Below are 22,007 nucleotides of genomic sequence, written 5' to 3'. Positions count from 1 at the left end.
GCTCAGTAACAACGGCTGCGTCCTCCTGAATGTGAAAACCCACAAATGGTAGCGGTGCTGTTATCTTGCTTCTGCCAGCCCTAAGCCAGCATTAGCAGAAAACCTGACATGAAATGCGTGCTCCCGTTAGTGTTCTCAGTTGACAGGTTTTGAAGGCAAATGTTTTGCTCTGGCATCTTCACTTTTGATCTATACACAACATATGCCGGAGACCCCACGCCTAAACCAGTTTTAATCATATACCCATGCCTTGCATCTGCTGTGAAAATTAACACACTTGGTGGTTACTTTCCAAGAAATATAATACAGCAGCAAAAATGAAGATAATAAAGTATTTCATTAATATAAGCTTCTTATTAATGACCTTGATTTTCTATTCCATCTGTCTTTCTCCTTCCACAGAGGAACTTTACCGGGCTGGCCTCTGCTCTGTCTCTCTTTTACAGCAAGTGCTTTGAGGCTCAAGGGGAACTTCTCGTGGAAGCCCACAGGCACTAGGCGCCGCGGAGCCTCTCAGCTCTCTTGCACTATGATCAGGAGGCAGCGGCTCTCTGTAATGCCCCCACGACCTTGGCTGGGCTGTGGACTACAGACACTATAGAAATGTGTATCCCTCATGACTGATAGAAAAGCATGAGAAACACTGCCAAGTGTGCTGGAGGCCAGCAGGGAAACCCCGTGTGTGACGCTTGATCACGTGGCTCCTGTGCTTCACGTCCAGGACCAGTAAACCACACCAAGAACTCCACAGCACACGCACAATAACATATCTCCCCAAACAGACGTCACCTTAATCTCTATTACAGATTATTTTCAAAACTGAAAAGTCCAGTTTAAGAATCCTTCTAAAATTCTTGGTATTCCCAACACTATATCATTTCTGAATCCTAAGGTCTGGGCTTCAGATTTCCTGTAACACTGACCTGTGTTGAACAAGTTCTGTGGGGGAAAAAAACCAACAAACCCCAAACTGAACCCCTCCACGCCAGACCTGCTCACTAGCCAAGCCTGACCCCATAGGGAGGATATTTCCAACAATCTTACAATTGAAGACTTTTACATAACTGCTGACGATAAAAGGAACGCATTGAATCTGACTTACAAGAGTTAAGGGTGGGACTGAATTAATACGTTTGTAGCCAATTTTATGACGCATACAGAGGCCGTAATTCTTTCTTTTGTATGATATTTTAGGGTTTTTTCCCCTGAATCTTTCTCATCTGACTCATGCCACCTCTCCTTTCTGCTGACTTCTCTTCCTTTTCTAGATAGAAAGCATGCTACCTTATCAAAATTTTGAGTATGGAGTCTGAAGCTATTTCAAGATGTCTGCTGACTGAAGTCCAACTTTGTCTCCCGAACAGCACTGACATTGCTATACTGCAGAGGGCCGAGGATAGTATGAAAACAGTGGACTTCCCACCCCCACACCCTTTTGCACCAATATTATGGAACCGTTATCACTGGACGCTTTCAACTGAAATCTTTGTATTTAAAAATGAGAGCATTCACAAACACATGAAAGAGTATACTAGGGAAGAGCTTTTTGTGTTGGGTGGTTTTTTTTTTTAACAACTTCTAAAGAAATGAAAAGTAACAATTCACAAGTCTCTAAAGGACGGGGATGGATGAAATGGATGGATGAATGGATGGATGGATGGCCAAATAAAAAGGGAAAGGAACAATCAGTAGTTTGAAACATGCTAAGATATTAAAGATTCTCTTATAACTGTTAATTTATTTGTTACCTTTTCTGTTCTCTTCTAATAACTCAATCCAAACACACAATTAGTCATTAGATCTGTTCAACTGATGCTTTTAATATATTGAAATGTATTTTTTAACTCAAATACCTACAGGGAAAAACTGGCTTTTATAATAAACAGTAACTTACAAAAACAGGCGTAGCTACAAGTGCTTGTTTTATACTGTTACTGTTCAAACTGGAATGGGACGTAGGTCTAACAGTTTTCAAAGAACACAGCATAAAAATAGTAAGCAAGATGAAAATACTGTAGGTAAGAGATTTTTAAATAGCTTTCTGTTACATTTGATTCTTTCACCTAATTGAAAAGCAAGAAAAGGGATACTAATTAACACATGGCTTATGTTTTCAGCAATGCAAGGCGTTACCTTTTTTTTTTTTTTTTTTTTAAAATCCAGCAATACCATAAATCAAGTGCAAGACTAGAAAAAAAAGAAAAAAACCCGAGGTCCTCCACAAAGGTGATTTGGACTGAGTAATTCTAGCATAACACCCTAGTGTGAACATCAGCAGAGATCTGATGATCTGAGGAAGTTCAACACAACTTCTTGAGAACGAGCGCCTGAAAGCTGAATTATTTATTTTGCATACTGGCATGAGACTGCTAACAGCTGTGACACAGCGCTCTGCCGTGTAACGGCACCGAGTGCCGACCAGCCCATTCTCCGCTACGCTCTGATGCTGTGCTGAATGCAACACGCTGGTGGCTGATCCTCACAAGGCATCGGCAGGGAAGGTGAGTCCTGCTATGCAGGACGTAACCCTTCTGCCACCGTCAGGGTTAAGGGTGCCCGTGATGTGGGATTAGGTCCCGTGCCTGCTTTCTGTCCTGTGCATGCAGGTGAAGACTAGGCTGTCACAGCGTGGAGCAGAGAAGCTACAGATACTGGTTTCTCATGAAAGGTTTTCATGAGAGAAAACAAAAATAAAGAAAAGGCAACACAGCAAAGATAGAAAGTTTTGAAATCACTCTGGATAAATTATCACAACTGCATTGTGAAGCTGTCAGCCCCTACCCTGCAAGCTACTTACAGAAGCCAGGCCCATTATCCGAGGGAATGTAAGGGATGAACATCCATCTGGACTTTGTCCAAAAGTAGTGTATGGTGTCTGAAACCAAGCCTTCTCGTTAGCCCAAACCACGTCACACAGAGGCAATATAGATGCTCCAAGTCCAATGGCTGGGCCATTAACTGCTACAATGATAGGCTTCTTAAACTGAATAAAAGTATTCACAAAGTTCCTGAAGAGAAACAGAAACATGCACTCACTACATGTAGAGAGAGAGTAAAATATACCAGCCCTTGAAAACTCAGCAATAATTCATCTCTGCAGTAACATCGCTTTCAAAACCAACCTGATAACCTTCCATGATGAGGTGGTTAGCTTGGTGGACGAGGAGGGGGGGCAGGGGATACCGTCTCCCTAGACTTCAGAGTGAGGCTTTCAGCACTGCCTCCTGTAAGACTCTCATAGTCAAGCTGTTGATGTATGAGCAGACAGCGAGGTGGACTGAAAAATGTCTGAACGGCTGGCCCAGAGGGTGGTGACCAGTGGCACGAAGTCTAGTTGGAGGCCAGTAATTACTGTGGCACCCCAGGAGGTCAGTGCTGCGTCCAGTGCTGTTCAATAGCTTCATTCATGATCTGGATGACGGGGCAGAGCATACCCTCAGCAAGGAAACGGTCTGACAGGAACCCTCATGCAGTTCAACAAGGGGAAGTGCAAAGTCCTGTGCCCAGGGGAGAACAACCCCAGGCACCAGTACAAGCTGGAAGCCAAACAGCAGGAAAGCAGCTTGGCAGAAAAGGACCTGGAGTCCTGGTGAACACCAAACTGGATTTGAGCCAGCAACGTGCCCTTGAGGCAAAGAAGGCTAATGGTACCCTGGACTACATAAGAAGTGTTGCCAGCAGGTTGCGGGAGGTGATCCTTCCCCTCTGCTCAGCACTGGTGTCCAGTTATGGGCTCCCCAGTGAAAGAGAGACGTGGAGCTACTGAAGATGGTCCAGCAAAGGCCACCAACATAACCAAGGGACTGGAGCATCTCTCATGTGAGGAAAGGCTGAGAGAGCTGGGCCTGTTCAGCCTAGAGAAGAGAAGGCTCATGTGGGATCTAATCAATGTGCACAAATAACTAAAGGGAAGATGTAAAGAAGATGGAGGCAAGCTCTTTTCAGTGGTGTCCAGAGACAGGACCAGAGGCAGTGAGCACACGCGGAAACATGGGACATTCCCTCTGAACGACAGGAAACCCTTTCATGCTATGAGGGTGACTGGACAGGCAGCCATCAAGGCTGTGGACTCTCCATCCTTGGAGATATACTAAAAAACCTTGCCTGGACGTGGTCCTGGGCAACCTGCTCTAGGTGATCCTGCTTGAGCAGAGGCAGGTTGAACAAGGTGACCTCCAAAGGTCCCTTCCAACCTCGACCATTCTCTGATCCTGTGAAAGCCTAGCATTTCTTCCAGCCCAAAGCAGCCCAGTAATTGGACAGGTGGGGATTTAATGCCCCTCCTACAAGCACCACCTGATACAGCACTTGTGCTATATTCACATTCACATGCCTCACAGCCCTCTCTTAGATGAGGCTGTAGCCATACCTCACCTCTGGGCACCAAAACTGTAGTTACAGCCCTGCTTGGTCTTCACTGTTTTATGTATGACATTGGTATGAGGTAACTATCTATCTATATTTTTAAGTTAAGGTATAAGGTATATATAAGTGAAGACAGGCAAAGCATTAATGAGTTTCCTTAAAGAGTCTTTCTGTACTTTTGGGAGACAGCTTTTCTTAACAAATAAATCTGCCTTAAATTATGAACAAGCCATAAATAGTAGAGCTCTGTTATCACATATCACACACCTGTAAAATTCCCCCCCTCCCATCTTCCTCTCTTGGTTGGTCATAATGCTATAGGCGCTATGCTATTCAGTTATGAATGTATAGTCTCATCCTCATTATCAACACAAAATGACAATTCATTCCAGTACCCACAAAGCATGGATGCTTACATGCTTCTCTGTTCTCAGAAATAAATGCCTTCAAGAGCTTCTTAGGAAAAAGTAAGCGTGTGCGTATGTACCTCTGTGCGTACACACACATTAGACCAAGCAGAGACTTCTAAAACCTCAAAGTTGAGGTGCAGACATTTCTTAGTCAATAGCTACCACATATAATGAAGAAGTTGTCCACGTTTACTTCAAGTACATGACAAATTCTGATTAGAATACAATGTACAACGGACAGTTGTCAGCACCTGTAACGCACTCCTTTGCTCTGAACGACAGATGATTTTTCATTTCAATATTAGATGCTGAAATATGAGCTTTTTAATCAAGATTTTTAAAAAAGGAGATTTAGTGGTAACTTTAAAGTTTGCTCCTTAGCTGCATTGCATGTTTTTGTACTTCTGTGAAACAGGACATTTTTACTATATTGCATCCATCACTAAAGGTCATCATGCTTCTTAACTCATTCTAGTGAGCTAAAATAGATTAATGCAAAAAAATTTCTCCTGGAACCATCTTATCAAACTGTCATACAAACATCCCATCCAGAGACTTAAGATAATTTTAATCATGTCTGAATACTCCAGAGAGGCCGTCGCTAGCATATATACAAAAAATACAATTACTAATTCAAAGGGGGAGTTTGTAGGTGCTTTAAGTTACCTTTATCCATTTTATTAACAATGATTAATAGGTGACAAATCAGACTTCTGAAAGGGCCTGAATTAAACTAGTGACAGAAGCTCTGTGTTAAGAGCCTGTGTCCCCACGCCGCATCTGAAGTCACCATATGAGCAACTTTTACATGGAATGACTGAAAATTTTCTTTTTAAAAAAACCTAACTATTATCGTGTCTATGAGCCAACTGTGCCTCTAATGAGGCAGGCTTTACGTGTTACAAGGCCTTTTTTAGGGACATGAATATTGGTAATGACAGAGAACAGGTCTCTGAAGGAAAATAGATATTCACGAAGCATATAAGAGCTCATACAAGAGCTCATCCAAGAGCCCAGGCCCTCAAAACCAGTGTTCAAATGGCAAGCTGCTTCTTTGTACTGTTAAAACATGTCTCCCTAAGATCCGTACATTAATTTTTTTCCATATATATTCTTCTAGTTTGTAGTAGTTCAGCTCATTTTGTTTAAGCATCAGGTTTGGTACCTAGTGTTGGGATGATATTCACTAGTATTAATCTACTCCTCTAAAATATCCATCATTGCACTTCTCTGAATGTAATATATTATTTATTGAATGCACATCTTGTATTGTGTGTTAGATTTGTTTTCCTGAAACCCTATGGCTATTCTGTGTCTTTTAAAATTGTTTTCAACTGGAGAGGTGTTACCATACTACCAGTTTTCATAGTTAAATTTTAGTAGTAAAAATAGTGATGCATGAAATGACAACCCAAATAGAAAGGGACAGGGAATATAAAGAAGTGCTGCACACTATATCACATAACAGGTGAATGTCTGAGATCTTGTTGAATTAGAGGCTTTTCAAATAAAAAAAATATACAAGCCAGACTACATGATGAAGAATACCCACTCAGATGACTGAAGATAACCTTACATACCTAATAGCTTCTGCCATCTTAGTGCTTTCCTTTTTTCTATCATCTGTTAAACGTCGTATAAAATAAATAAAATCAAGACCACAGCAGAAAATGCTACCAACTGCACTGAATAGCACAAGTTTACTGTCATCTGCAGCTGCTGTGTTCAGTGCACTTTGGACTTCCTTCATTACCTGAAAAATCAAAAATTCATTAGAATCTTTTTATTACATCACTAAAAAGTAGCATACTGATCTCCTCCCTTCTTCCCCCCCATGAGATCTCCATCATCTTTAAATTTTCCTTAGGATCCACTCAACCACCATATTAGAAAAGTTAACTTTATTCATTATCCCAAAACAAGAAAGTTAAAAAAAAAGACTAGAAGCTTTGCATTTCAAAAATGTAATTAGACTAAGATAATGAAATCATTAAGAAAAGATCTATTACATGTTATCTGTAACTAAAGCACTCATTCAGCATTTCTGTAATTTGGACAGCAGATGGCATATGCAACCAGTTCAGGAAAAAAAAGAACCTTAATTCAGGCTAAAGCTGGTTTCAAGTTGCACTTCATAAACCGCCATGTGTCTTCTAAGAGACATTACATCTACGTGTTCAGACAACATAGTTAAAACTCAGCTGAATTACAGTTAAATTCAGTTGTATGTGTAACAACATCTTGCAAGCAAGAACCTGAACCTTGTTCCGTGTATGTTCGTGCCTGAATAACAGGCATAAATGTGGCAGAGACCTAGAACTCCCTCAGCACCCTTCCCCCGCCAAAATGAGAATTGTTCTGACCTCTGGATTTAGTGAATTATTTTCAGATGATTTTGTTGATAGCAAAATGTGTGTGAATCCATCTTGTTTCCTGACAACAATGTCTCTGTACCGGTACGCGCTCTCCGTTTGCCTCACGCTGAAACGTAGCCTTTTATCAAAAGGTTGATCTCTCCTGTCATCAATAAACCTCCGTTTGCTGGCTGTCACTCCTGTTACAGATGTCTGTATGTTGGTTGTACCATTGGCTGCTAATGCTTCCATAAAGGTGGATGTACCTGGAAATAGTTTAAACGATAACATTCTATTAATTACATTTTATTAGCTCAGCAGTTCCAAAATCCCTATTAGCATGAAAACATACTAGTCCTATTAAGAACACACAGTAAATATGAAACTCAGTCCCTGGGAAGTTACTGAAACGTTACAGAAATAGACGCTGTGCACAGTGACAAAGGGATCCAACAAATTCACTTTACAGTTGTGAGAAAATACATTTTAAACAAGCCAAACAGACCAATCATCATATACTTTTTTTGTGAGAGGGAGGGCAAGGGTTTATTTAATGTTCCCGATACCACTGCACTTCAGTAGGTGAACGCTCTGCTTTCTCCCTTTTCAACATCTTTAGGTTGTCTAACAGCATCAAGATGGCAAAGAGAAAGCAGAAACCTTGTGTTTCAAATGCCACGAGAAGTTAATATACAGAAGAAAATGACACTTAAAATAAGCCAACTAAAGAACATGACTGACAAGATCATAGAAAGCATAAGTCTTCAAATGAAAATGGAGAAATACAGACTATACTTCTGAGAGAGGGAAACAAGACCCATGCAGCAATGGATATTTTAATGGATTCACAGACAATGAGATATTTCTCAAGTCTAAACAATTTTTGCTATTAGAATTGGCAAATAGCGCATTATGTCTTTCTGGTCTTGTTCCCAGTCACTTAAATGGACAGAATTTGAAGGCATGCAATTAAACAGGCCATTCCTCATGACACAGAGGGACAGGTTCTTCTCTGCTCCACATTAGAAGCATACCACCAAGTAATCAGCATTCATAAGAGAAACCAAGAGAACATCTTGGATCTATAATCCATCTGTATGTTACAGTCTCCATGTAAAATCTCCATAAAATTTATCAGATTAAAGTAATGGAGTATCTGTGGGGGGAGGGGACAGCAGAGTTAAAAATGTTGGAAAAATGTGTCATAGGCCAAGACAGGAAAGTTCTGAAAGCCTTTTCCTGAAAACTGAGGTCTGAGACTTTGTAAAGTCTACTGGAAACCCACAGCCCTTATCTCACCAGCAGGTACTTCAGGACATCATGCATATGATGTCTTAAAAGGTACAGTTAAGCCACATATAAATAAGTTCTTTATTAAGTGCCATTGATGGATCTTGCTTAAGTCACCATTAAGTCATCATCTTTCTGAAAAAGCTGTATTTTTAAAGTTCTAATAATATGCAATGCCATGATTCTTAATTTTGGGGGGTTTGGTGTCGTCGTGTCCTGCCCCCGCCCCCCCCCCCCGATACTTCAAACACTTGTGGGTCCAGCAAAGACATTAAACAGGCTCATCTAAATAACTAGAATATCCTATATCTCCACATTTTAACTGTATTCAAATGTTGTGTACTTTGACCTGTATGAAGTACAAGATAGATATTAAGAGAAAGACTAATAAAATTAAAATTTAGAACATTATACATTTTTCTATTTGTATTTCAGAACCTGCCTTCAGATATAAATTTAGTCTTTATATGAAGTATTCGAAAATAAATACATCTTTTATTATAAATCTGTTACAACTAATTAGGTAAGTTGTCTGTCAAAGAAGCTATACAATAATAAGGTTTTATTTTACTTTTTAAAGTCTTTCTTGTTGCATTAGTGATTTAATCCCCTTACCACATCATTTTTTGTGAAGAAGTTAAAGACAACAAGATTTTTCAATTATTTAAAGTAAAGAGTAAGAAACTGAATTCAGTTTGAGATCAGGCTCAGAGACAGAGGTGAACAAAATGAAATGGAAAATTAATATTTTATATTGTCACAGAAGTTTCACATTTATTCCTAAATTTTTCACAGCTTATCAAATTCCTATTTTCATTTCAGCAGAATAAATAAAAATTTGATGCACACCAAACATGAACTTGGTGAGGGATGCTTTTGATACTTTTCCCTTGTAACCACACTATATTGACTACATTCCTTTAAAAGAATTCCCTTCAAATGGAATTTGCAGGAACACCACCGTTGCCCCATATTTCATTAGGAACACAAGATGAAATGGTATCTCTAGCTGCAATGGTTTGTTTTTTCCTTAGGAAGGATAAATTAAAACAACTGAAATCACCTCTGATTTCTAAACCCCGATATAAGGTTTGTGGCTTCTGCCCTAGCCATAGCGAAAAACGTGGAGAACCAGGAGGGCAAAATAGACTAGACTAAGCCAAAAAGAGAGTCAGTAAACTTGGGTAAGAGCTTTGAGTAGATCTTTTCCCACAACTCATACTTTCAAAGATGTACTCAAATATCAGAAAATTACTTCTGAGTTGTAAGAGGCAATGATTATATACTTTGAGAGACAAAACTTTTGGCAAGAGAGACCAACATGTAAACACCACACACCACTTTTCATGCTTATTGAATTGGCAAGAGACCTTCTGAGTTTGTATAAAAACTCTGTCTGCACTTGTCAATAGTTGCAGTTTCAAACCACAAACACGGGACAGCTGCAGTACAGTGGAAGAAGTCTACATCCAATCTTGTAAACACACTTTTAGGATACTTAGATTGGAATCAAAAACCTGGAGGCTTTAGAAACTGTACTTCTGCACAGGGAGATTCAGCCAGCTGGTACGGATTAGAAAACAGCACCAACAGAGTTAGAATACTTTCGTTATTGTTTGTTGTTATGGCTGTAAGTTTGTGACCTTCTACACCTTAAAGCGTAAAGGGCTCTCCCTTTTGGCATTCAGTCCTCAAAAGTGAGGAAACAACTCAGAGACATAAAGCAGGACTTTGTGCTATATATAAATAGGCAAAGGTTACATCACTGGACAGTCTTAGACGTGTGTTGCAGCTAATGTGGATGAAAATTAAGAAAAGTGCCAGAGAGACTTGACTGTATTGCCATAGATTTCCTCACATGAAAATTTTCCATTGAGGTTACTTATTTTCGGGTTAATTACAAGTATATGTTACAATTCAAAAATACAGATTTTAAACCAAACCAAAAGCAGTTCTGCATTTCAATACGTTAATGGAGATAACGTATCAAAGACAAACAAAACACCACAGCCTTCTCCTTTCAAACTGAGCCTTCGAAAAAACAACGAGGGCTTGGAAAAAAAGACAATTTACCCTGGATATTGTCAACTAATGCAGAACTATGTTCGTTTAACAGGTAAACAAGCAGCTCTCAGTTACAAAAAAACCAGTCCAACTGCAAACTGTTAATTTAATGTGATCTTCTCAAAGGTGAAGACATACTACTACTGCGCAAAGCTTCACCATACAGATGCAAAATGAAATCAAGAGGACTACTGGGTTTTGCAGCTGCTGATCAAAACCTGATAGCAGTCGCCATTTTCATGCAGCTGCTCTTAAAGAAAAAAAAAAAGGCAACCCAAGCAAGCTATGGGCAACAGATAAGGAAGACAGACACAAAATACAGAAGTTGGAAAAGGGGCAGAGCAGCAAAGGTATCATCAGCCCCATTCCACTGGCAGAAGACAGAAAAAAGCCACCTCTCCAAAAATTGAGGGGGGGAAATAATTAAAATGCACGATGCCAGACATCTAGATAAACAGATTTAAAACTAAAACAAGTAACTCACAACGTCACGATAATCCAAAAGTTACAATCCCAAGCTCCTCTCTGTGCTATTCGTGTCTCACTGTCACAGTCTCCCAAATTCGTGAGCAGTTCAGTTTAGCTTACATCGCGAGCCTTGAGTACAAACACTCCCCTCCCTCCAACAATACTGGGGATGCATCCAAACAGGTGCTCTAACGACAGCCAAGACTCTTCTGCACAATTCTTTTCATGTATGGATGTACTACTGCTGGTACTTTTAATTCAAAGGTTTGTTGATGGAGTATGCTGTTTCTGAAAGGCTTAGCACAGGAATGAGCATAAGACGACGGGAGGTGTGCACGATGATGTCTGAGTATTTTCCCCAACTGCAGCCACCAGAAATTTAGGAATTCCTAAAATTTGCTTGCCCAGGACCGTAGGATAAACCCAAACCCATTTAATTAAATCCTATCCCCATGGGATTTTCCAATTTACTTCTGAAACCACTATGGTTTTGTCTTCCATAGTATCTTTTTGCAGTAAGTTCTGCAACATGCATCTTTACGTTTTCTTCATCCCTTTCATCACATCCCTTCTCCAGGCTGATTAGTCCCAATCTTATTTACCCTTTCTTCTTCCAGGCACCAGCCCCCAGGCCTGTTGTTCTTCTCCATGCCTCTTCCTCTTCTACTAAATCTTGGAACAGGGTCCAAAATGTCACACGACATTCAAGATGGGCATTTATAACATGGCATATTCCAGCCTTCTCTTTTGTCCTCTACTGCTTTTCCATAATAATTTGTAACAATTTATTTGGTGGGGGTTTTTTTTCTTTCCTTTTTTTTTTTTTAAACTAGCACCAAGCAGGTGTTTGCAGAAATTACCCAAAATAAACCCAATGCCCTTTCCCTGAGCAGTAACACGTAGTCAGGAACCAGTCATTGTCCAGGTGTGGTTTTATGCAAAACTATGCCTATAGCAAAACATAGAAGTCTGTTTTGTCCCTTCCTCATTTCTTGGCATTCATCTGCACTGAAGGTAACCTCTCATTTTAATCACAAAATCATTCAGTGTTTTCAGATATGCCTGTAGTGCTCACAAGTAGCTTCAGGGACACTCACACCTCTCTCCTGTGCCCTCACGCACCAACCACGTCCTTTCCAACACTAAGCAATGACATGGTTAATAAGAAGCATCACTTAAATAAGCAAGTGAACAAACACCAGTACCCACAACTTCTCAAAGTATTAACTGAAAAAATAACATTGTAATTGTAACTGATTACAACTCAAGTACTGGAGAGGGAAAAATATGATCTGCAAAACTGGCTGAGAAAAAAAAAATTATTAAATTTAAAATAAATTTTAAAAGAAAATCAGTGCTAGAAGTTGTATTTTTTCCAAAGTCCTTTCCATACTTTCACTGCCTTATAGTCCCTTGCATATATAATCCTCAAGGCTTCATGTCAGTTGTCCAGGGCAGGTTGCCGTATGTTCCCTTTTTGCCTACGCACACTAGTGTTTTGCTACATGTTCATGTGTACTAGCAAGCTCTGTCTGTAAACACTATTAAGCTTTTTCAATCTTAACTCAGCACTACATCAAATATTTCACACGAGACACCAACCCCAGATAGTGCTACCACAATGCAAAGATAATATATTTAGTTTCCAGTAAGTTTTCCACTTCTGCTTCAGCAATTACAGAGCAAATATTTCTTAAAATTCCAGTGTATTGGCACAAATTCCAGATAATTCAAAATGAGGGGTTAACCCCCCCCCCACAACCTATATATGTGCCCATTTTTTGTCTGAGTGTGTGTATTTTAAGCACATTTTGGAATAGAACAAAAGTTCCAGCTTCATTTGAAGCATCACTATAAATATTTGTAAGAAGAAAAAAAGTTCTGAATTTATTGTACATTTCACCTAAGATTCTGTTTTGCTCTGTGTTTCTGAAAGAGTGTTCAGAAAGCGTAGGGCATTTATGAAAGACAGACTTTACTTACATCCTTCCAGACTATATTGTTATATTGATGCAGCATGCAATAACAACAGTGCTACCAATAATAATCTGCACAATACCCCAGCATGAGAACAGGCATCCCCAAAGATGCCTGGGAGGAGAAAGAGGTGGGAAACAGTCATACTACTTCAAATTATGGAGTGCTGATCCCTGTGACACCCTACCGCTGCTGCCAAAACCTCAAAACTCTTACTGCTGGGAGGTGGGCACTTATTTGAGAAGACAAAGTTAAGTCAACCACTTCTTGATTCTGTTTCCAGGAACTAGTTATATAGAGAACCATTAGATGTTCTTCAGCCACCTTCTGTTGCTTTTCTAAATATGTCACCTTCCCACATAAGAAGAATGTAGGTTTTAAGCACAGACTAACAGGCAGATTGTTGTGGTAGTAGTACTTTCAACCCTACGCCAATTTTTATCTCGTCTGCCATGTCACATTTAGAGTAATATGGTCTATAGTAGCCAGTTTTTCCTTCTGTAGATAGTTTTCTCTGTTTCTTCGACTACTTACAGCATCAATCAAATATTTTTACGTTTACAATGACACTGTTAGGAAGATGGCAACGTTAGCGGTTGCATTGGACATATGTTATGGCCTATTTAATTATTTTTGCTTTTGAATATCTTCCCTTCTCAGAACATAAGCATCCACGTAATGATAAACTTGTAATGCCAACCAAAAATGCAACTAATCAGAACATAAAATTCTTCTACCGAAAGTGGTCAATCATTACAACAGAAAATGGCATTTCTCTACCGTCAAGTTATTAGGTTTACTTTAGTCTGACTATTTTAAGTCATATAAGCAGAAATAAAAGAAAGTTTGCATATTTTAAAGATGGGAATAAGAAAATACTAGACCTAACACTTGTTAAGACCATGCCCTTAAAAAGTATAACAGTAATAATATGTAATTTGGCAACAAAGCTCTTAAAAAGTCTAGTTAAGTTTTATTACCTTTGAAAAGGACCTCTGCATTTTTACACATAAGGTATTAAGCAAACTTTCCACATGCTGTCCTACAGTGGCGAAAATACCCCCCTCCTAACAACTGCAAAGGCTTTCCATATACATCTTCATTCTTATTATTTCACTGGAAATATATAAATAAACACTCCTCAGATGAGCAAATTCTTTTTCTCCTTTATCACGGCATCAAGATAAATTAGGATTGCTCTCCTTTCCCTTTCCACTTCATTTTTAGACTCATTTTGGAGTAATTTTTCTTCCATTCAATCTATAATCAGGATACTACTGACAAACAGTAAACAGTGCACATGATATTTCTCAACGTTTTAGCTGTTTTTCAAGATGGCTGTAAGGAAAAAAAAAAAAAAAAAAGAAAAAATAATTTCCCAAGCCCTCCTGATATTACTCCAGCCAAAAAATCCCAGCCATATTTCACAGTACCATGCACCAAAGGATTTGATGGGAGAAGCAAAGAGTTAGTCATATTTCTTTTTCTCACAAATAAATACAAATAAGAAAAACCTTCACCAGGTTACAGACTCCTTTTTGAGGCCTTTTAATGCTGGGAACATTTCATAAGAAACAACTTGCCCATCCTGTCCTTTGATATTCTTGGAGCTACAGGTTATGATACTGCAGCATTCATTTGAAACGCTCTCAAATTTGAGAGCTAACTAAGGACATCTCTTGGGGCTCATCTACAGAGGAAAGCTACTGCAAAATAGGCTGAGGTTTAAACTTGACGTATACCCAGCTATTTCACACTAACTCCTAAGGTGAACATATTCTATATTAAGAGCACTTCATTGCAATTTAATCCAATCCCCTAAAGTGATCTAAAAAAAGTGTCTCTTCCTGTGGAGTAAGAGTGCCCTAATGTAATGCTAGGCTAGACAGATACTGTCAAAAGACATCCCAGGCAGTTTCGTGTATATACATGAATGTATACATGCCATGTACATATGACATAATTCTTGTAAGGACATAAAAACTCTCTAAAACATTTTTGCTAAATTATTAATGAGATTTAGATAGGCGGGTATAGCACCACTATGTTGGCAGAACACTTCCTTTCATCTACCTTCTTTTTGAAAGCGTGCCAAAAGGTATTCACATTTCATCCTTTTCACACAGATGAGGCTTTAGATGCCAGAGTTTGCAAGAGCTCCGCTCTCAGCTGCCCACAGAAACATCTGACATGTCAATGCAGAAAAGTAGTAGGCAAACAGGGCTAGAGGATTCTCAGAGGTTCAGGACACTGATGTGCAGGTATTGAGAGCTTCACAGGACAGTATCTGGAGCGAATACCCTTGCTTTGAAGCATCACCTCTGTTTTTACATATCTACCTCAGGGAGCTACGTGTGACTTTCCAGCCATATATTCCTCACTGAGGACATCCTCTGTACAGAGTTTTGTGCAAAACAGTCATGGAACACCTGGCACAAGTGCATGCAGCTGTGTGCCTTAAATGGCCAGTTAAACCCTATACTTGGGTAGCCTGCAACACATAACATTGCTGGCCGCCACTAGCATGGACATTTTGTTCTGCAGCAGCACCCCCTTATTAGAAATTACTGACCTTGACAGAAATAACTGGGTGGGGTGGGAAGGGGAAGCACAAAGGTGTCTCCTCTTGATGCTTTTTGGTACCTTTTAGAGATGAGCAGCACATTCAGAAATGCATGTGCCGAGCATGTTCTTACTTCTGATTCAGAGGTACTCAGTGGAAAGTAGTCTCCACTGGAGAGTCAAGGATTTGAGCCAAGAAGATTTCTTAAAGACCCTGCTTTTAGACAAAGCACAGAACTACTATTTACACCACATCTAAAGAGGCATTCACAAATTGTTCTAGAGGCAGTCTCTCCCCCAGTTTCCTCAATATTCTGGGAAAATAAGCCCACCTTAAAAGCAGGGTGATGAAAGGTATCTTTGGGTATCCCATGCAACAGGTGCTGGATAATTAGACGCTCTGAACTGAAAAAGTGATCCAGAACAGTGTATCACCTTGCCAATTTGTCCTTTTATATTGTTGAGGAGGAATAAATCCCAAGCATGATCCACTGGCAACATTGATCTACTGAAATGTGGCACGATGGAAGGAGTAAGTAAATACAACTTTTGCTCTCAAGCTGAATCTGATCTCTCCTGTTTGTTTTTGGCTACACTAGCTAGGATCAGTGGGTCTGCAAGGACATGCCTGAACTGGAGATCCAGAACTCTCTATTCTTCCCATATTAAATAATAATAATTAAAATAAACAACAACCCAACAACAAAAAAAAACCCTCCCAAAACAATGCTCCCCCCAGCCCCAAAAAAACTCAGAGAAAGGAGACTGAGAGAAAGAGACTTGGATCAGATGCTTTGCATGAGGAAAACTTATATGATATCCTCTCTCAATTATGCTTTGTCCTGTATTACTGCAGGCAACTGCTAGAAAACACAGGAGGCGTTTGTCTCCACATCATCTTGCCTCACAGCTTGACCGCAGTACAAACGATATGGTTCTCCACATTGTGGGATTTGCAGAGGTAGCAAAGATCTTGAAAGTGGCCATGAATCTTGGGAAAACACCCATCATGAGAGTACATTTTAATCAAATTTTGAAATCAAGAATATAGTGGCAAACAAGCAAATAAAAAAAAACATGCCCAGGGTAAATCGCAAGAAAATAACCTCAGCCAAAAGCAGTGAACAGAGAGGGCAATGCTCCAATCTCAGCCAGAAGCTGAGAGGAACAGGAGACAGCGAGCTGCCCGTACCCGGCAGGATGGATCGCACATGCATGGGTAGCATTTGCATGCCTACTCTTCATATTGCTGAGGAAAGCCATCAGCTTCTCTTTAAGACCTCAAGCTTCCATAAATATGACAACAGTCAATGAAGTAGAACAGTATATCAAAGGGAAAAATCTCACAGACAAAACACATAAACTGATAACTCCATGAAGCGCTAATTAAGTAGTTAACATGTGCTGTCATACATCGAGAAAGGTGCAGATCTGCTGAAGTGGCTTCCCTCAGGCTACAGAGCAAGTCAGTATAGAAGCCAGGATTATTACAGTTACAGGTGGTCTCAATTCCCAAAAGCTACTTTCCCCTGTAAAAAACCCTGCTTTTATAAAGTACTGGATTTTTTTTTTTTCTTTCCAGAAGTTATGTGTGTCTAGATTAAAGTACAAGTAGCAATCTTGGTACTACTGTTAGAAGGGACAGCTAAGGAAGCAACAGAATAAGCACTACAATATTTAAGTGGGACATATTGTTTCAGCAGCACCAATATGTTAATATGAAACCACAGCCTCTAAGGGATTACAAAGACTAATATTAGGAGGGTGGAATTTTGAAGAAAAAAAATAAAATTGGAAGTTATAGAAGTGGCAGAGAAAAAAACAAAACCCCAATCAACAGAAAAATCAATGTGGTTTAAGGCAAATTTGAGAACAAGTTTACAAAAGACAAACCAGTGAAGATCTATCTCAGAGAGATACTTAGCAACTACTATCGACTGCGCCAAAAACAAGGGAGGCTTAGTTAGGTACCATAAAGACTGTTGTTACACTAAAACCGAGAACAAAATATATCACATCTGATGCTTTAAATCAAAGTGTGCAGCGGCCTCAGAGAGAATGTGGTAGCTTGTGTAGCTGGCAATAGGAAAGTAAGGGGTTTTCTGACTATATGAAGACGGAGGTAGGAGCACATCTTTTCACAGGAGTCACAGTGGTGTGATCATAGTGCAAGAGTCAATTTGTAGACTTAAAAAAAAAATATTATCACTGTAAGTGCATGGAGGGACCTGGGTCCACAACCTGGTAATCTCAGAAAGGGAGGGGGGGGGGGGGGGGGGCAGGGAGGGAAATCTCCGTTTGAATTTTGGGCTTGGGAATTGTTGCAAATCCAACTGGTGCCACTTCCAAGTCCAGCACTGGAGCCTCAGATGTTCAGTGGGAAGCTCACAAAGCTGTGCTCATACTTATATTTACTAAGAGGTGGTTCATGGCTCTGAATATCTTTAGGTTCAGTGTTTTAGGAGTCTGCTGAATCTTGCCTTAGGAAACAATCCATTAAGAATACACGGAGAAGCCAAAAATATCAGAGGAAGTCACTACATAAATGACAGAAGAATTACTATTAAGCAAAGCAAAGATTGTGTACACACAAATAACGGGACTAGTACATAACTAGTCACAATTGTGAGCTCAGTTTTCATTTGGAAACCATTTAAAACATGTCATAGATGAGACAAAAATGATAGATGAATTACACGCCTGCCAGGGACCCACCTGTTCAAGTCAGATTCCGACCACTAAACAAACAGAATAAAGAAAATAGAAACAGGACAGTATCAGCAAATGGAATTGAAATGTAATTTCTACCAAGATGAATGCTGTGCAATTTTAGGTAAATGTGTTATGTAAAAAGATAATGCATTAAATACTTTTTAGACAAATAGCAAGACACCCTAGTCATAAGGAGAGGGTGTATAAACGGAACTAAACTTATACAGTAATTATTTTCTTCAGGAGTGAGATGTAGCTTCAGTTAACTCCACATGGTTAAACAGGTCAATAGGAACTGAGGGGAAAAATAGAATATGCTATACTTACAAGAAAATAGGAAGTAAAGAACACTGGGAAGAATACAGGGAGATGCTAAAACAGATAAAGAACGGGTATTAGAAATGCAAAGTAAAACTCTAAAGTTCTCATAGTTACAGATGCTAAACACAAATTATTTTTCCAGTGATTAAAAAAATAAAAGAGAGCGGAGAATTAGACCAAAAGAGTGAAATGTAGTGTAAGTTACAAAGTCAATTAAAATGTTAGTGGGGAAACCAGCATGCCATAAGAACCCAGAAAAGATTTAACACGTGTATGGAATAGATTGTACATATAACAAATGACTGACTAAAAAGGCTTGAACATGGCAAGATGGCTGACTTACAGTAAAACAAACAAACAAAAAGACAAATGTGATAGTCTGTATAGGAAATGTATCATAGTAAGTGAAATACCTCCGAGGCTGGCTTAAGACTAGCAAATTTGGAAGGTACCTTGATAAATAAAACTTGTACTGATGTAGTTTCAGAAGGAGTTGGAAAAAACTTAAGCAAAAATAAAGAAGGCTTAAACCTCTGCAGTTTATTTCTGTTTATAAACAAGACTGCTCTCAAAGTCACGTTTCAAAAGTGCCCTTCCAATTAAAACCTACTGGGGATCCAAAGCAATACTCAGGAGAGCCATACTGGATACTGCAGAGAAATTTCATCTTCTTACAAGACTGCACTCATTACTTGCCATATATTTTACCAATATTTTGCAGTTTCATACCATTACAAAACAGGCATCAGAAGCCTCCCTATCATGTATACTTCCATCTAATGTAAATTTCAGGATTTTAAAATAATACTCTCAACAATAGAGCAACCCTATTTTGCTCAGCATTGGAACTGTACACATAGAATTACTCTCAGTGATATTAAGTTGGAAATCCACTGAAAAGTAAAAATTTTCTGTCTAAAATTAATTTTACTTTATAAGACCCTAAAACATGACAGTTTCTATTGATGCCAAAAAGTGGAAGTTAGTAATAACAAAGATTTCAGGGTTAATTGTATGATAAGAACAGTAACATTCTCTGTCATTGGGAGTTTGCTATAGAGTTATAATAAACTCTGCATCTCCATTTGATCTCAGAATATGCTGCCATATCACTAGTACACTGCTGTAAGGTCACCAGTTAACTGAAACAAAGATATCACCACTTACAGTTTTCTATTCTCTTATTATGCATACATCAACATATTGGTGATTTACAAACCCAAACACCTTGTCCATTTTTAATTACTGTAGTAGATGACTTTTCCAATATAGCTAGATCGCAGAAGATGCCACCCCATCAGATATCAGATATGGAGATCTCAAAGAAATTTATCTTCAAGGTGTGCTTTTGAATCACTAAAATTAACAAGAGTGCTGCAGTAGGATCACTTTACTTTTTCAAGAATTGTTAAAATTATATGCTTACTGAAATTTCTAGAAGAATTAATGTGGTGTTTTGGTTTTTTTTAAAAAAGATTACTCCTCCCCTCCCTTCTTTTTGCTTTCTTTCAAACCAGATAAGAGACACCAAGCAAGAAGCAGCATGATCATATGCTGACTCAGATCAGACCAACAGTGCAAATGTATTAATCAAGTCACCCCTGCTACGAGGAGGAAGAAGTCTGCTGCACATCTGCCCTTGGGCCTGACTGTTCTTGCCAGCAGACTGACACTCCGCCTTACTGGCAAGTTCAGGAAAATCAGCCAGGGACCTTCCATGAAACTCACCATACCCCTGCGATCTGGGCAAGCAGCACCTACTGAATTGCGTATCCCTTCAGTACCAACCCAGTTTACATAACATGAAAAGGTTTGTTTCCCTTCACTGCTCTGTTTCTTCCCCGTATAGTCTGCCAGACCAGGAACAAGTCGTTCGTTGCAGGTATTTGTCTAACCCAGAAACAGGGCAGCTGGGTTCCTAAATACCTTCCCTCCCTCCACCGATACATCTGCTGAACAATTCCACGAGATCTTCCAAAGCTACACCAAATTCCAGTTTAAAACTATTCACCATCATCAGTGTTTTTACCCCGTTTCACTTTCCTTTCCCAATCTTAAGACAACTGGAATCCTAAACCAAATTTACAAAAAACATTAAATACAGTTCAACTACAGCAGAATATCTGGAGAAAAGTATTAGTGTTTTCCTATTCTAAGCTCATTATTTGGACAGAAGTATCAACCTATGACTAAGTAGCAAGAAATGAGTAATAAACTGACATAAACAAATGGAGACATGCCAAAAACCCCACAGAAACTGACAAAGTTAATTTAACAGCAGGAGCAAGCCAAACATTTTTTTGCAGGGTGCACTGGGTTAGCTTTCAGCTTGATCAGTTCCTGAGTGCTGCTGCTGACCAAGCAGGGAGAAAGAATGTGTGGGAAGGGGGTGGTGGAAGGAGAGAACAGGATAACTGAGTAACATGAAAAGCACATGTCTAAAGAGAACAGCAACACATTTCTCTCAAGTTTAAATAATATACTGGCTAGCAGATAACCATTATAGAAAAGAGTAGCTATTTCCTCATGCAAACTATTTAATTACGAGATCAAGTCCCAGTACTGCAAAAGGAACCCCAACGCTACTGATTTACCCACATCAGAAACCAGCAGAATTGGAATCATCAGAGAACAGTATCGTTGTAGTGCTACATACTCTTTCATGCTCTACAATCTAAAGCATTTAAAACAACCACCCTCACAAGCAACCACCTGCTGTGAATCGATCTTCTAATGTTTATTTATGCTGTAGAAAACAGCCTGTGATGTAAACTCTTCAAACCTGCCCAAGCAGAAAAATCACAAGAAAAATTGTTGCAGGTGTCTGCGAGGGAAATACAGCACACTTCATTGCTGTCCTCAATTTGTAGTTTATTAATGCTTACCTAGAAAGCAAAGAAACACGAAAAGTTGTCACAGCAAAGAAAATGGCATCATCAGAAGCAGACAGGACGTCCCGCTGAGACTCGAGCTAAAAAGCGTGAGGTGGGAGGTAAAGCCACGCATCCGCTGAGGCTGCCACAGCCTGCCGCGGCATGAAGCCCCAACAGGGACAGTCAGAGCAGCGCGACTGTTCATCACCTCCTCTTCACAAACAGGGACTTCCCTGCCTGCTAGGTCTGGGACCATCCCTACAGCATGACTTTTGACTATAATAAATTCTAGAGCAAACTGCATGGAATAGGAAAGGAGACTAAGGTTCAAGCTGAGGCTCCACAAATCAGTCTAATAAATGCTCCAGTAAGCCCCTGGAAAAGGTTGTCAGAGAGTGCCCTGACATCTCTGAGAATTATGTCAGTGCAATATGTACTGAAAAAGCCAGTTTGGGATTGTTTAGTTGCCGACTTTGTCACCCTTTTGAAGGACACAGAAAACAGTGCAACTGATACAGCCTCTAAAGTTGTTAGGAAAGTTGTTTTTTCTAAACTAATAGCTACGGTAAACAGTAGTCTTCATGTCAAAACACATTCCTTCTGCGTGCCGT

At 39.5% G+C, this 22,007-nt stretch overlaps 1 protein-coding gene across 2 annotated transcripts in view; it reads right to left on the bottom strand.

Moving 5' to 3' along the window:
- CDYL (chromodomain Y like) overlaps positions 1 to 22,007 on the bottom strand; it is a 106,718-nt gene that overhangs the window by 4,274 nt on the left and 80,437 nt on the right. For both annotated transcript variants that reach the window (XM_064443533.1, XM_064443532.1), the window contains 3 exons: positions 7,139 to 7,395; positions 6,356 to 6,528; positions 2,798 to 3,008 (listed from right to left, as the gene is read on the bottom strand). In XM_064443533.1, the coding sequence (XP_064299603.1) occupies positions 2,798 to 3,008; positions 6,356 to 6,528; positions 7,139 to 7,381 (627 nt within the window). In that variant the 5' untranslated portion in view covers positions 7,382 to 7,395. The remainder of the gene's footprint in view (positions 1 to 2,797; positions 3,009 to 6,355; positions 6,529 to 7,138; positions 7,396 to 22,007) is intronic.

Source organism: Phalacrocorax carbo, chromosome 2 (assembly GCF_963921805.1).
Source record: "Phalacrocorax carbo chromosome 2, bPhaCar2.1, whole genome shotgun sequence".
NCBI lineage: Eukaryota > Metazoa > Chordata > Aves > Suliformes > Phalacrocoracidae > Phalacrocorax > Phalacrocorax carbo.
This window is presented reverse-complemented; position numbering and strand designations above follow the sequence as displayed.